The following is a 16739-nucleotide window of genomic DNA, read 5'->3' as shown; positions in this document are numbered from 1 at the left end:
CCTCTCCAGCAATGTATACTGTATGTTGAATGTTCTGTATTTATGTTGTCATATGTCTGTCTATGTACTGTAATGTCTCATGCTGACACATATTCATGTGCTTAACAATTGCTGTACCGAAAGCAAATTCTGCCGACTTGTTGTGCAGTCCTTAATAAATGAATCTGAATCTGATTATCCTCTCCTCACTGAGGACAGACACACAGAGAGACCGACGACAAGCTTCACCTTCAGACCAAAGCCACAACTTCCTTTTTATTTATTTATGATCAATTATTTATTCATATTTTCATAAACAATACAGTCCACACACCAAGAGAACCACAAATAAAAATACCCTACAATAGCAAACAAATAAAGACATACAAAACAAAAATCAAACTAAACCTAACCACTATTCTAAAAAAAGAAAAGAAAAAAAACTGTCACATCAGCAGCCCACAAACACCATTGCAAATGCACACGGCATAAACATCAACTTGAATAAGATAAAATAAAACATCTTCCCATCATAATCCATTCACAAAGTCCAGATATTTCCCCCATTTCTGAGCATATTTCTCTGACTGGTTAATGAGACGAAGAGAGAGTTTCTCATATGCTGCCACCGTCCCCAGCTGAGAGACCCATACATTCACTGAGGGTAAATCAGCCGACTTCCACTCATGAACTAGAATTTTCCTGCCAAGCATAAGAGCTGTATGGATCCAGTCTGCTTCAGACTTGGGGAGATTGTGCAATGGTAGAGGATCGCCCAGAATATACAAACTAGAAGAGAATGGGACATCCTGACCAATGATCACTTTAATGTTTTCGTGAATGGCTGTCCAAAACCTTGGGCTTTAGGGCAAGCCCACATAAGGTGTACCAGAGTACCATCAGTCGTGTTACATCTCCAACACTCTGGACTCTCCCTCAACTTAGCTCTGAATAACTTTACAGGAGTCCAATAGATTTTATTTATAATCTTAAACTGGATCAGTCTTGTTTTAATCTCCCTAGACATTTTCTTTACATTCCTTAAGATTTTTTTCCATGTCTCATCAGAAAATGACATATTCAAATCAACTTCCCAACCCACTTTAAGAAAAGAAAACATAGTATCTGATTGAGTCAAAAGCATGGAATAGTATTTTGAAGCTTCGTGTCCACTTCCAAATAACTCCAGAATTAAAGAAGGGGTGTTCGAGTTCAGAGGTTTGGAAGGAGGCAGTCCGAATGTCTGAATTAACAGATGCCTCATTTGACGATACCTCCAGCACTGGCTTTCAGGTAAATCAAACTGTTGTTTTAAAGCTGTAAATGATTTTATATTGTCCCCCTGGTAAAGGTCCCCCAAAAGAAGGATGCCCCTATCCACCCAGACCTTCCAAATAAATGGTTTCTTATCTATATTAAGCTTAGCATTCAGCCAAATACCTGAAGACAAATTAAAAAAAAGGTTCAAAATTTAGTATTACGGCCAACCTTTTCCAAATCCATTGCATATGCTGGAGTATTGGGTGAGTCTGGGCATCCTTCGGCAGTTTTGCTGATATATAATGAATAGAGGGGATAGCCTCACAGAGGGCATTTTCCGTGGAAAACCAAGGTGGAGCGCGCTCGGGAGGTAGAGTCCAATGGGCCAGGTGCCTCAAACCAAAAGCCTGATAGTATAAAAGCAGATTTGGAATACCTAGTCCTCCCTGGTCCACTGGCCTCTGTAACCTACACAAGTTAATTCTAGGGCACTTATTGTTCCAGAGAAATGTATTACAAAGCCTATCGAACTGCTTAAAGTACCTCAGAGGAATCCTTATTGGCAGTGCCTGAAGTAGGTAATTAAACTTTGGTACACAAGTCATCTTCACGATGTTAGCCTTACCCCACATTGAAATTAAAAGGGGGGCCCATCTCTCTATATCTACTTTAAATTGACCTAGCAATGGCTCAAAATTTATACTAATTAGCTCTGAGAGCTTAGGGGGGAAGGTTATGCACAGATATCTATCTATCTAAGCCTAGGAATCAAGCGCACATAGCACGAGATGCCTGAGTGAGTCACATTTGCCAAATCACATGGCATTGACTGTTAATCATTCTTAGCATGTCATAAAGCTCAGCCCCTTATCTGCTTCACCTGAGATCAACCAGGAAACAGGCTGTTATTATTCCTCTCCTCACTGAGAACAGACACGCAGAGAGACAGACGATAAGATTCACCTTCAGACCAAAGCCACCACTTCCACTGAGGGACGACAGCTACAGGAGGGAATACTGGAATACTGCCTCAACCTGCTGCTGACTGCACACTGAACAGAATACTGCCTCAACCTGCTGCTGACTGCACACTGAACAGATTTAGAGAAACACGAATCAAAGTGAAATAACTTCCAGAGAACTTTCTAGAGGAGCGAGTGGTGCCACATCAGACTGACTCACTTCCTGTTTGACTGGTCTGCCTGGTGAGTTTTCAGCTTCACTCAGAGAGAAAATGGCTTCCAAATCAGAGGATCTCTCCTGTATCATCTGTCATGACATCTTTAAAGATCCTGTCGTCCTGTCATGTAGCCACAGCTTCTGTAAAGCCTGTCTGCAGAAATGGTGGACAGAGAAACTCATACATGAGTGTCCAATTTGTAAGAGAAGATCTTCAAAGCGTCATCCACCTTGTAACTTGGCATTAAAGAACCTGTGTGAGGCTTTCTTACTGGAGAGAGATCAGAGAGCTTCAGCAGGATCTGAGCTTCTCTGCAGTCTGCACTCTGAGAAACTCAAGCTCTTCTGTCTGGACCATCAGCAGCCAGTGTGTGTTGTCTGTCTGCATTCAGAAACACACACCAACCACACTATCAGACCCATCGATGAAGCTGCACGGCATCACAAGAAGGAACTTCAGGAATCACTGAAGCCCTTACAGGAGAAACTGAAGCTCTTTAATAAAGTTAAAGGAACGTGTGATCAAACAGCAGAACACATTAAGGTCCAGGCCCAAAACACAGAGAGGCAGATTAAGAAGGAGTTTAAGAAGCTTCACCAGTTTCTCCAAGAAGAAGAGGAGGCCAGGATCTCTGCACTGAGGGAGGAAGAGGAGCAGAAGAGTCAGACAATGAAGGAGAAGATTGAGGGTCTGAGCAGAGAGATAGCAGCTCTTTCAGACACACTCAGAGCCATAGAGGAGGAGCTGAGAGCTGAAGATGTCTTGTTCCTGCAGAACTACAAGGCTACAGTGGAAAGAGTCCAGCGCCCCCTGCAGGAGGATCCACAGCTGGTCTCAGGAGCTCTGATAGATGAGGCCAAACACCTGGGCAACCTGAGCTTCACTGTCTGGGACAAGATGAAGGAGATGGTCTCCTACACTCCTGTGATTCTGGACCCAAACACTGCTTGTCCAAGACTAATTCTGTCTGAAGATCTGACCAGTGTGAGACGTGGACAGGGACAGCAGCTTCCTGAAAACCCAGAGAGGTTTGACGCGTCCGATGTCCTGGGCTCAGAGGGCTTTAACTCAGGAACTCACAGCTGGGATGTTGATGTTGGAGACATTAGCTACTGGTTTCTGGGTGTGGCAGCAGAGTCAAAGGTACACATATGGTCTAGATTATGGACAATAATACTAAATAATGGTAAATACAAAACATGTTACACGGTAGGTCCAGAGACTGTTCTCCCAGTGAATGAGAAGTTCCAGAGGGTCAGAGTGAGTCTGGACTGGAACAGAGGAAAGCTGTCATTCTCTGATCCTGATACTAACACACACATACACACCTTCACACACACCTTCACTGACAGGCTGTTTCCATACTTTCACACCGTGCACCCTCTTAGGATTTTACCAGTGAAGGTCTCTGTAACAGTGGACCAGCACAGTTAGAGATGAAGGTGATGACAATGATGATGATGATGATGAAGATGTGCAGGGTGGTGGACTATGATTCCTGTTGGATGCACTAAACTGGTGTTTAGATGCCACCAACTGTAATCATCATTCAGCTTTGGCAGAATGTATTTGTGGTGTGTTATTTTGTTAGTTCATATCTACTCCAACACAATCATCAGGATAAAATGTCAGCATTGTTCGTTTCTAGAATCCACAGAATGACAGAAATGTAAAATATGAACATTTTGTTCCACGGACATGTTCACCTCCGGGGCCAAGTGGCACCACTCCTCATTCGCCTCATTCAAACAACTATGGCGGATCCCGTGAATATTTTTAGATATCTACGTACTTTCTCCGAATTGTAACGTACCTTATTAACTGCAGCCATTTCCTCTTCTCTTTCTCGCCACAAGGAAAGTGGTAGAATGACAGTTGAATCGTTTTTTTAGTCTCGGATCTATTCCAACAATGAAAGACACAGCACTGCGGCATATTGACCAGGCAGAGAGGCTTCTCTGCTTGGCGCTTGGACCCGGAAGTAGTATTGTCGGGAGGTCATACGTCACAGCTTAACAAGTGAATAGTGCTCCAGAGTGGAGCAGCAGACAGATGAGTGGAGTTGTAAGTTGTCAGTGAAGTGGACTATGAAAACCCTGTGGGGAGACGCCAACTAACGAGGCCTGAGTAATGGCCAGTCACACACAGGGATTGGTATTCCACTAGTGATGAGAAAGATACAAGTCGAGAAGGCTACTTCCACCACTCCCACCCCTCCTCCCTACTCCCACTTTGACATACTTAAACCTCACACTGTCATTACCTTCTGTGTGTATGATGTTTATTCATGTATGTAGAAAAGTTAAATGCTATGTATTTTTGTTCAGAAATGTTCATATTTAAGTACATTTCTGTGGACTGTAATGCTGAATTTTTATTTTAATATGTGACTGGGCTGTCTAATCAGTATATTTGTAGCTAAGTGACATTTTAACTTGATTTAATAATTCCTCGGGCCCGTAGTACTGTGCACTGGTCGTATTTGTGAATGTTTGAATTTAATATTGAATTTGATAGTTGACTGGTGTTATGTTTATAGATGATTGTCTTCCTTTTCTTGGTGGCTTGTATTGCAGAACCACACAGACAAATATAAACGGCAGGCAGGCGCGCTCTTTACACGTCCTGCAGGTTTCAGCCCAATCGCATGTAACACGACATAGCTGTGGCCGGACCAAATTCTGTTCACACACACACACACACACACACACACGCACGCACGCACGCACGCACACACACACACACACACGCACACGCACGCACACGCACACGCACACACGCGCACACACGCACACGCACACGCACACGCACACGCACGCACACGCACACACACACACGCACGCACGCACGCATACACACACACGCACGCACGCACGCACGCACGCATACACACACACACACGCACGCACGCACGCATACGCACGCACGCACACACATACGCACGCACGCATACACACACACACACACGCACGCACACACACACACACACGCACGCACGCACACACACACACACACACACACACACACGGACACTTCTCAATCTTATTATAGGATTATTATTATGATTATGATTATGATTATTATTATTGTTGTTATACATTACAGTTTGATGCATCGATCTGGACTGTGGGGACATTTCATATTTTTGATTTACTGTAATTACATTATCCCACGATTTATTACATTAACAGGTTGGCTATCATAATTTACATTTTGAACTCATTAGGTTACTTATTACATTACCTGTTGCTAAAGGTTTGACGCTTGTCTCTAACTTGCTCTTCCTGATAAAAAAACAACACTTGTATGGAATGGAACAGCAACATATTTCTGTTGTTCTCAAAGCTGTGTTCTGTTGTTTGACTAAAGAACTGCTCAGGGAGTCTTTGAAGATGATGATGAAAATGATCAAGATGATGATGGTGAAGATGATGAAGATTCAATTCCTATCAACTCTGTTGACATGGCAATACCTTTTTTTTTTAAACTTTGTTTATACTGTGATTTTGTTATTGATAATGACTGAATAAAAATAATAAAAAAATTACATAAAATAACTTGACTTGAATTATTATTATTGTTGTTGTTGTTACAAATGTTTTGATACTTAAAGTTCTAGAGTTTCATATTAATACTAGTGAATAGGAAATAGTGACATGTAGAGGTCAGATTAAGAACCAACGAGATACAGCTGTTTAGTCTCTCTGGTGAGAATCACTTTCTGAATCCTACTTGTTAACCTGTAGCTGCAGGCAGCGAGCATCAGCCTCATCCTGCCTCACTGACTGACTTCCTTCTTGATCACATGGATTCAGCGCCTCCCTCAGGCTGAAAGACGGAATTACAGTTTACTAACTGTTTCCAGCCCACAGGTAAACTGCCAGTGCCAGATCCAACTGGGATCCTCCAGGAACGAACTTGGCTGCACAAGGTTGGTTCTCTGAAGAACCTAACTGTTTGGAGGGGTTCTTGGATATTAAAATATTTCAAAGGTTCACAGAAAAACTCTTTTCTCATAAAATGTTAGATTGGGACTACAGAGAGAAGACATAGTTTTAGTTCAGTTTTGTATATATATATATATATATATATATATATATATATATATATATATATATATATATATATATATGCTCAAGGAGTGCAAAACAAAATAGAAGTTGTGGAAGAGCTGTTTGCTTCAAAAGTGTCAATTTTAAGGAAACAGTCACCTTTGATCTTTGTGCAACGCTTTTTTCAACTCTGAAAGCATTTTGAAAACATTTGGTTTCTTTGTCTTGACTTGTACCTGCAGACGAGCAGCCTAACATCCCAACAGAAAGATGAACACGTTGCTGTGCCTCTCTGATTCGTCCTATAGGTTCTTTACAGTCTTCCAAATGCTTTTCATCCTCCTGCTGATTTGTAACTGGAAACTAGTTTTCACTTCCTGGTGGCATGGCTCCTGGATTTCCTTCAGTCCTCAGTCTGAATGAGAAGATCTCCCTTCCTTAATAACTGCTGCTGCTGAGTTTCCCTTGAGCAAGGCACTGAACCCCTGGAACATCTCTGGACCGCCTCCAACTGGTCCAGAATGCTGCTGTCAGATGGTTGACCAGGTCAAGTTGGTCATGTCATATTACTCCTGTCTTGGCCTCCTTGCACTGGCTTCCTGTTAAGCAGGATCCAGTTCAAGGTTCTTGTGATTGCGTAATAGAGCCCTGCATGGTCAGACACCTGCATATCTGTGTGATCTGCTCCACTCACATGTTCCCAGCAGGTCACTGAGGTCTGCTGACCAGGGCCTAAGACTAAGTTGTTCCCCACACCAGGCTCAAAACCAAAGGTGACCAAGCCTTTGAGTCTGTAGCTCCTAGGGTGTGGAACGCTCTTCCTCAGGACTTCAGAGCTGTGGCCTCTGTAGACATTTTTAAAAAGCAGCTAAATACACTTCTGTTTAGACCTCTAACCTGTCTAACCTTTTTGTGTTGACTGAATTCTTGTAACTCTGCTGTTCCTGTCTCTTGTATTTCATTGTTCCTTGTCTTGCATTGATTTTTTTGTATGTATTTAACATCTGAAGCACTTTGTGAGTCCTCTCTGAGACTCACAAAGATCTCAGAAGTTCTATGCAAATCAAATTTACTTACTTCTTGCTTAGCCCCAGCTGTTCAGCTCCCAGTTTGAAGGTGTGGATCTGAAATGAAACTAGCTGTGAAAAATAAGATGTAAGAATAAGGACTGCCAGCAGAGGGCAGTATGCACTTATTCTCTGTCTCTGTCCAGTCCTAACAGTTCTGCATTTCTGTTGGTGTTGAAAAGTCAGTTTTTAAACTGGTCCCCCTCTATAGTGTCAGTGTGAACTCTGTTCCTTTAGCAAAGCAGCAGGTGGGAGAGGACAGGTTATTATAAAGTAGCCTATGGATCTATACTGTATAACACATTGCACTTTCCAAGAGAGATTCGCAAAGTTCTTCACAACAACCAACCCACAGCAGGGATTCAGTGTCTGCCTGGCTCAAAGACACTTCGGCAGTGTGATGCTTGAGTCAATAGACCCATCTCACGGGGGGCATTTTGTGTCAAAAAGGCAGGGTAAACACAGGTCAAAGCAAAACACTAATGAGGGTTTCCACATTCCAATCATGGGAGTTGGAAACCCTCATTAGTGTTTGGCTTGCACCTGTGTTTACCCTGCCTTTTCGACACAAAATGGCCCCCGTGAGATGGGTCTATTGCCCTCCACTCTCAGGCCACCCTGCTGTTCCTCATGTCTGTTTTCCAACCTTTATTGAACCAGTGAAGGCTGACAGAGTGTGCATGCACCTGGGAACTGAACCAGTGAAGGCTGACAGAGTGTGCATGCACCTGGGAACTGAACCAGTGAAGGCTGACAGAGTGTGCATGCACCTGGAAACTGAACCAGTGAAGGCTGACAGAGTGTGCGTGCACCTGGGAACTGAACCAGTGAAGGCTGACAGAGTGTGCATGCACCTGGAAACTGAACCAGTGAAGGCTGACAGAGTGTGCGTGCACCTGGTTGAACCAGTGAAGGCTGACAGAGTGTGCATGCACCTGGGAACTGAACCAGTGAAGGCTGACAGAGTGTGCGTGCACCTGGTTGAACCAGTGAAGGCTGACAGAGTGTGCATGCACCTGGGAACTGAACCAGTGAAGGCTGACAGAGTGTGCATGCACCTGGTTGAACCAGTGAAGGCTGACAGAGTGTGCATGCACCTGGGAACTGAACCAGTGAAGGCTGACAGAGTGTGCATGCACCTGGGAACTGAACCAGTGAAGGCTGACAGAGTGTGCATGCACCTGGGAACTGAACCAGTGAAGGCTGACAGAGTGTGCATGCACCTGGGAACTGAACCAGTGAAGGCTGACAGAGTGTGCATGCACCTGGTTGAACCAGTGAAGGCTGACAGAGTGTGCATGCACCTGGTTGAACCAGTGAAGGCTGACAGCAACTGGTTGAACCAGTGAAGGCTGACAGAGTGTGCATGCACCTGGTTGAACCAGTGAAGGCTGACAGCAACTGGTTGAACCAGTGAAGGCTGACAGAGTGTGCATGCACCTGGGAACGGCCTTGCTCAAGTGTTGTGGGAGGATTGAGCATTTCTGATTCGCTTTTCACATTTACAGACTCAGGATTTGAACCAGCAACGATTTACCAGAACATTAGTTTGAACAGAAATGCACATTCTGTTTTACCATACATCAGTCTCTCTCCTTGGTGAAAAGCCACTGTTCAGTCTCAGTCCATTTGAACTCATTTCATATTTGTTCCAATGATATGAGTTTCTGAAGGGTGGTATTTTTTAAAATAATGCTGCCAATATAGCTGACATTTTGCGCTGATATTCAATACCTTTCCAAATTTTTAACATTTTGAAGCTTCCAAACCTCAGTATTCAGTGTTTTGTCAGAACTGCCTTCTTGTCAGGCCTCAACAACAGCATTTAAAGCACCATGACAGTTGGGACTAGAGCTGCAACGATTAACTGATCGATCAATTAGTGTGTAATGCCGGGACCCTGGGGGGGTCTAACCCCAGTGCCTGGGGGGTGTAAACCTGGTGCCCTGGGGGGGTGTAACCTTGGTGCTTTAGGGGGTGTAACCCTGGTGCTTTGGGGGGTGTGGGTTGTAACCCCGGTGCCCTGGGGGGCTTAACCCTGGTGCTTTAGGGGGTGTAGGTTGTAACCCCGGTGCCCTGGGGGGCATAACCCTGGTGCTTTAGGGGCTGTAGGTTGTAACCCCGGTGCCCTGGGGGGCGTAACCCTGGTGCTTTAGGGGGTGTAGGTTGTAACTCCGGTGCCCTGTGGGGTGTAACCTTGGTGCTTTAGGGGGTGTAGCTTGTAACCCTGGTGCCCTGAGGGGTGTAACCCTGGTGCTTTAGGGGGTGTGGGTTGTAACCCCAGTGCCCTGGGGGGTGTAACCCTGGTGCTTTAGGGGGTGTAGGTTGTAACCCCGGTGCCCTGGGGGGCGTAACCCTGGTGCTTTAGGGGGTGTGGGTTGTAACCCCAGTGCCCTGGGGGGCATAACCCTGGTGCTTTAGGGGGTGTAGGTTGTAACCCCGGTGCCCTGGGGGGCGTAACCCTGGTGCTTTTTAGGGGGTGTAGGTTGTAACCCTGGTGCCCTGGGGGGCGTAACCCTGGTGCTTTAGGGGGTGTAGGTTGTAACCCCGGTGCCCTGGGGGGCGTAACCCTGGTGCTTTAGGGGGTGTAGGTTGTAACCCTGGTGCCCTGGGGGGCGTAACCCTGGTGCTTTAGGGGGTGTAGGTTGTAACCCTGGTGCCCTGGGGGGTGTAACCCTGGTGCTTTAGGGGGTGTAGGTTGTAACCCTGGTGCTTTAGGGGGTGTAGGTTCCTGGTGCTTTAGGGGGTGTAGGTTGTAACCCTGGTGCTTTAGGGGGTGTAGGTTGTAACCCCGGTGCCCTGGGGGGCGTAACCCTGGTGCTTTAGGGGGTGTAGGTTGTAACCCCGGTGCCCTGGGGGGCGTAACCCTGGTGCTTTAGGGGGTGTAGGTTGTAACCCCGGTGCCCTGGCTAAATTCCCACACAGGTCTTCCTTCCATCATGGCCGCCTCATCTTCCCTCGTTACTTAATTGGCACATTCAGAGATTCTGAGATTAAAAGGCCATACCGGCCCCATAACATACCGGTATATCGGTCTAACCTTAATTCACAATGAAATGCATTCTGTGTGTGTGTGTGTGTGTGTGTAGCATAGTGTTTGGTTGAGTGTGTTTCTGGGAGCTGCTGCTTTCTGACACACTTCCCCTGCTTGACTCGGTCGTTTCCAGTGTTACTATACCCCCCCCCCCCCACACACACACACACACATAGAGAGCTCAACATGCTCTCTCTGAAAGCAATGTTTTCCCTTTGATTCTGTATAAAAATGTAATGAGTGTTTATTTATTGTGACCACATGTGAATTTAAATTAATAATGTATTGCCAAGCCGAGTCAAGTAACATAACACTCAAAGTGCCGGCTATTTAAACTGAGATTTAAGACGTGTTTCCTCTTTGATTGCACATTGCAGATATTTTATTCAGAATGTAATGTTTTAAATTGTTTCCTTAACTAATGCTTTTATTATTAGTGTTATTATTATTATTGCTGTACAGCCAACACATTTTACACAACTTTCCCAAAATATATATAGCCTATATATCACCATCTATTCATATAATCTTAGGGGCTCATATAGAGTGTCTGTGGAAGTGAGTTACTTTATGGTTAATAAAGATTTATATTTCTATAAAAAATATTGTAGGATTGCTATAGCCTACATTTTTTCATTCTGTTTCTCTTTGGTAGCTGGGTGCATAGATCTAATCTAAAATGCCATTTTATGAGGTTTAAAGCTCTTTAGTTGTTCTCTGACCACTCTCACTGCCAGACTCCTCTATAGCTATAGGCCTATGGGTGGCTATAAACATTGTATGTAGGCCAGGGTAGCCTATGTAGCCGGGTATCACATTAAAAATAGCAAATTCCCCAAAATGTAAAAAAATTAATAAAAAATAAAAATAATAGCCTAATAATAAAAATGCATTAGCCTATCTGAATCTTTTAAAACCCTGTGATGAGCATCCCGCCGCAATTGTGTTTTGTGGAGCAGTAGCGTCAACGCAGCAGCTAATTGGGTTTTCATGGTAAATTTCCTCCCGGTGCCAGCATCGCCCGGGCTGATTGCTGGGAACTGCTACTGCCTGCCCCTGACATGTGCACCTGACCATGGCTGCGCAGGTGGCATCAGCCCCGGTGTCAGACGTTAAGAAGACGTCGGTGATTTTAACAACAAGCGAGCCACATCTTCAAACTGGATCTGCTGTACCAGGATCAGCTGGAGTCCATAGCATGAATAATGTAGATCCTGATGAAGATCCACGTTCTGACAGAAACTATAACGTTGGGAGAGAAACCGGTGAGAAAAGAGCGGCGTCGGTGTCTGAGGTGGCCGGTATGGAGAGGGGGATGCTGGGCGGTCACAGAGTGAAACCCCTCGGTAGCAGTGGTGGTGCTGGTGGACCTCCTCTTCCTCCATCTCCATCATCTCGCCACACACCTCCACCGCTCAGCCAGTTTATCCGGGAGCACCACCAACAACAACAACAACGGCAATTTCACAATAACATAAACAACAACAACAACCAACAAGGAGAGACGCATGCAGAGAATGGGAATTTGGGCCAACATGGAGGAAAAGAAAACATCCTCCGCGCAGAGGAGCAGCTGAATCAAAGTGATGAAGAGGACGGGGAGCGGATGGATGCCAGCCTGGGATCAACCACCACCACCACCACCACCACCAGCGACAACAACCCTCCTCCAAGCGGGACCCAGTTTAATCATTATTATGGGAATGGAAGAGGAGGGCCTTGGTTTGATCAACATGGCGGACAGCAAAGCGCAGGGACCGGGGTAACAGCAGCAGCGCTCTCGGTACACAGCAGCAGCAGCACCATGGACCAGGTTCAAAACCCCCAGCACGAAGGCTACAGCAGCCACTACCCCAACTATCGACCCGGCTACGGCCACGGTGGCTATGGAGGTAACGTTATGATGAGCCCCTCACGGCAGGGGAACAGCTCCATGGGCCCGGGCAAAGCGGCTATGGCTGCTGCTGCTGCCGCCTCCCCGGGTGGAGGTGGTGGTAGTGCGGTAATGTTTCAGAGGTTCCCCGGGCAGCAGGGTCCTCCTCCTCCTCCTCTGCAGCACCCGTCAGGGGCCACCCCGACTCTGAACCAGTTATTGACGTCTCCGAGCCCCATGATGCGAGGCTATGGAAGTGGATATCAGGATTATAGCAGTCCCTCAGCCCAGCAGCAGCAGCAGCAGAGCCCGGGGCTGCAGGCTAGAGACCCAGGCTCGCAGTACGGCTGGCCCAGGGGAGGAGCACAGAGAAGCCACCCCGCAATGAGCTCCCTGAGCCCGGGGGGCAGCGGCAGAGCCCAGGTAAACAACACGTCAACACACCACAGTCCTCTGCTGTAGCTAATCGGCTCATCTGAATCATTAGAGAAGGCTAACCTGCTAGCTAACTAGCTAACATGACCACAGAATGCTTCTACTACGCTAACCTAGCCAGGCTACGTTAGCTGGCTTGCTAGCTAATATAGCTATATTTTTAGTTCCACTGCAGAAACGTCATTTACGTCGATACACAAATTTGGGCAATTGTAACTATTTTACAAATTTCACGTAGAATGAGTTGACCACATAGACAACAATAACTATTGGCCATACATATAGCGTTAAGTTTAACAGCTAGCTAAAGTTAGTGTTTCGATTCTGTGTCCAAGGTGACTTGTCCATCCTTTTTTTTTTTTTAGCTTGCTATGCTAAGCTATCATTAGCAAGCTAACGTTAGTCCAGGCCTGAACAGGCTGTATGACAGCAGCTTGCTTACAGCTGTGCAGTACGGTATAACCATAAAGTTTATGGGTGTATAGCAAGGTAAGGCGATGCGATGATTAAATTAGCTCATTTAAAGACGCGGAGAGATGGTAGCAGCAGGAGTTGACATAGTACTGTACTCCCTGCCGTTCTTTGACAGCTCTGTTCAGCTCTGACATCTGGTATTAATCGCTTCTTCACAATGCTCGTTCTCACTTTGAAGTAGCTAAGGTGGTGTCACTGCTTGTTTAGTTGTTTCTGAAGCTCTTGCTAGCCTCTCTGTCATGCTAATAGCCCCCCGTGTTTGATCAGCGCTGTGTGTTGGTGCTTCGCCCTGTGTAGTGCTGCTTTTAAGCCGCTGATCTGGCCTGAACCCAGCTGGCAGGGAGCCCATTATGGCCCCATCTCCACCACAAACACAGAGCCTGCCCTGACCTTCATGCATGCAGATTAGCCATGTGCTTATCACCACCGGCATAACACTGGAACAAAGCAGACCACAGGGGGCTGAGGCCTCTCTCTGCCTGCCTGCCTGGCTGCATGCTGGCTCTGGTCAGTCCTGCCCATCTTCCAGTGCACCACTGTTCATTATACATTCTCGATGGGACGTCCGGTGGACCAGTGGTCTAAGGTGCATGTAACCGTCAACAATGCAAAAAAAATTAAAATAAGTAACAACAACAATAATTAATAATAATAAAAAGCATGGCCCCATAGCTGTTACTGTCGGCCAGAGTCACTGTGTAATATTGGTGGTTTCAAGAGGCTAATGCTAACGCATCATTACATTACATTACATCTCACTACCATAATAAGGTGGAGGGGGTATGCTCAGAACGGTGCGGGAGCACGGCACTAGGAATGAGCGTGCAATATTTCTACAGTAGTTACATTAAGTCATTTAGCAAACATTTTTGTCCATAGTGACCATGGACAGATCTGAGCCAGCCGATTGGCTGTTATCATGTGATGACGTAATGTCCTGTGCCCCTTGACCGGATGGACCATATATGGACTTCCTCCCCCCGACTGGCTGTGCTATCATGGCTGCTGACTGTTGCTGCGCTGTCCGTCTCCTCCCCCCTCTTCTCCCCCCCTCCCCTCCTCTTCTCCCCCCCTCCTCTCCCATCCTCCCCCTCTCCTCTCCTCTTCTCTCCCCCCCTCCCCTCCTCCTCTCCCCTCTCCACTCCTCTTCTCTCCCCCTCTCCTCTGGTTCCCCCCACGCACCCCGGTCAGCGGTTGCCTTTTATACACGTCCCAAACAGCCAGGACAACGCGATTGGCTGGCTCAGATTTGAACAGATCTGAGCCAGCCGATTGGCTGTTATCCTGTGATGACGTAATGTCCTGTGCCCCATGACCGGATGGACCATATATGGACTTCCTCCCCCCGACTGGCTGTGCTATCATGGCTGCTGACTGTTGCTGCACTATCCGTCTCCTCCCCCCTCCTCTCCCCCTCTCCCCTCCTCTCCTCTTCTCCCCTCCTCTCCCCCTCTCCCCTCCTCTCTTCTCCCCCCCTCCCCTCCTCTCCTCCCCCCCTCCCCCTCTCCTCTCCCCTCCTCTCCTCTTCTCCCCTCCTCTCTTCTCCCCCCCTCCCCTCCTCTTCTCTCCCCCTCCCCTGGCTGTTGCTGCACTATCCGTCTCCTCTCCCCCTCTCCCCTCCTCTCCTCTTCTCCCCTCCTCTCCCCCTCTCCCCTCCTCTCTTCTCCCCCCCTCCCCTCCTCCCCCCCTCCCCCTCTCCTCTCCCCTCCTCTCCTCTTCTCCCCTCCTCTCTTCTCCCCCCCTCCCCTCCTCTTCTCTCCCCCTCTCCTCTGGTTCCCCCCACCCACCCCGGTCAGCGGTTGCCTTTTATACACGTCCCAAACAGCCAGGACAACGCGATTGGCTGGCTCAGATTTGAACAGATCTGAGCCAGCCGATTGGCTGTTATCCTGTGATGATGTAATGTCCTGTGCCCCATGACCGGATGGACCATATATGGACTTCCTCCCCCCGACTGGCTGTGCTATCATGGCTGCTGACTGTTGCTGCACTATCCGTCTCCTCCCCCCTCCTCGCCCCTCCTCTCCTCTTCTCCCCTCCTCTCTTCTCCCCCCCTCCTCTCCCATCCTCCCCCTCTCCTCTCCTCTTCTCTCCCCTCCTCCTCTCCCCTCTCCACTCCTCTTCTCTCCCCCTCTCCTCTGGTTCCCCCCACCCACCCCGGTCAGCGGTTGCCTTTTATACACGTCCCAAACAGCCAGGACAACGCGATTGGCTGGCTCAGATTTGAACAGATCTGAGCCAGCCGATTGGCTGTTATCCTGTCCTGTGATGACGTAATGTCCTGTGCCCCATGACCGGATGGACCATATATGGACTTCCTCCCCCCGACTGGCTGTGCTATCAAGGCTGCTGACTGTTGCTGCACTATCCGTCTCCTCCCCCCTCCTCTCCTCTTCTCCCCTCCTCTCTTCCCCCCCTCCCCTCCTCTTCTCCCCTCTCCACTCCTCTTCTCTCCCCCTCTCCTCTGGTTCCCCCCACCCACCCCGGTCAGCGGTTGCCTTTTATACACGTCCCAAACAGCCAGGACAACGCGATTGGCTGGCTCAGATTTGAACAGATCTGAGCCAGCCGATTGGCTGTTATCCTGTGATGATGTAATGTCCTGTGCCCCATGACCGGATGGACCATATATGGACTTCCTCCCCCCGACTGGCTGTGCTATCATGGCTGCTGACTGTTGCTGGACTATCCGTCTCCTCCCCCCTCCTCTCCCCTCCTCTCCTCTTCTCCCCTCCTCCCCTCCTCTTCTCCCCTCCTCTCCTCTTCTCCCCTCCTCTCTTCTCCCCCCCTCCCCTCCCCCCTCCCCTCCTCTTCTCCCCCCCTCCTCTCCCATCCTCCCCCTCTCCTCTCCTCTTCTCTCCCCCCCTCCCCTCCTCCTCCCCACTCTCGTCTCCTCTTCTCTCTCCCCCTCCCCTCCTCCTCTCCCCTCTCCACTCCTCTTCTCTCCCCCTCTCCTCTGGTTCCCCCCACCCACCCCGGTCAGCGGTTGCCTTTTATACACGTCCCAAACAGCCAGGACAACGCGATTGGCTGGCTCAGATTTGAACAGATCTGAGCCAGCCGATTGGCTGTTATCCTGTGATGACGTAATGTCCTGTGCCCCATGACCGGATGGACCATATATGGACTTCCTCCCCCCGACTGGCTGTGCTATCATGGCTGCTGACTGTTACTGCACTATCCGTCTCCTCCCCCCCTCCCCCCTCCTCTCCTCTTCTCCCCTCCCCTCCTCTCCTCTTCTCCCCTCCTCTCTTCTCCCCCCTCCCCTCCTCTTCTCCCCCTCTCCTCTTCTCTCCCCCCCTCCCCTCCTCCTCTCCCCTCTCCACTCCTCTTCTCTCCCCCCCTCCCCTCCTCCTCTCCCCTCTCCACTCCTCTTCTCTCCCCC

At 48.1% G+C, this 16739-nt stretch overlaps 2 protein-coding genes across 2 annotated transcripts in view; both read left to right on the top strand.

Moving 5' to 3' along the window:
• The first annotated feature begins 2455 nt into the window (after positions 1-2455).
• LOC310782645 (E3 ubiquitin-protein ligase TRIM35-like) lies at positions 2456-5160 on the top strand. The gene has a single exon (XM_083643344.1). It carries the CDS (start codon positions 2474-2476, stop codon positions 3851-3853), a length of 1380 nt encoding a protein of 459 aa, XP_083499470.1. The 5' UTR covers positions 2456-2473; the 3' UTR covers positions 3854-5160.
• A 7018-nt stretch (positions 5161-12178) lies between these two features.
• The window catches only part of LOC310782399 (AT-rich interactive domain-containing protein 1B-like), a gene marked incomplete at its 5' end in the record, with an annotated part of 55244 nt that continues 50683 nt past the window's right edge, over positions 12179-16739 (top strand). The window contains 1 exon segment of the mRNA XM_083643063.1: positions 12179-12868. Coding sequence (XP_083499189.1) covers positions 12179-12868 — 690 coding nt within the window.

The sequence above is a fragment of the Poromitra crassiceps genome (genome assembly GCF_964638095.1).
Source record: "Poromitra crassiceps genome assembly, chromosome: 9".
NCBI lineage: Eukaryota > Metazoa > Chordata > Actinopteri > Beryciformes > Melamphaidae > Poromitra > Poromitra crassiceps.
The sequence above is the reverse complement of the archived record's forward strand: the minus strand, read 5'-3'. Positions and strand labels throughout refer to the sequence as shown.

Coding starts and splice junctions, on each gene's coding strand:
- LOC310782645 (XM_083643344.1), top strand. CDS start 2,474: ATGGCTTCCAAATCAGAGGATCTCTCCTGTATCATCTGTCATGACATC.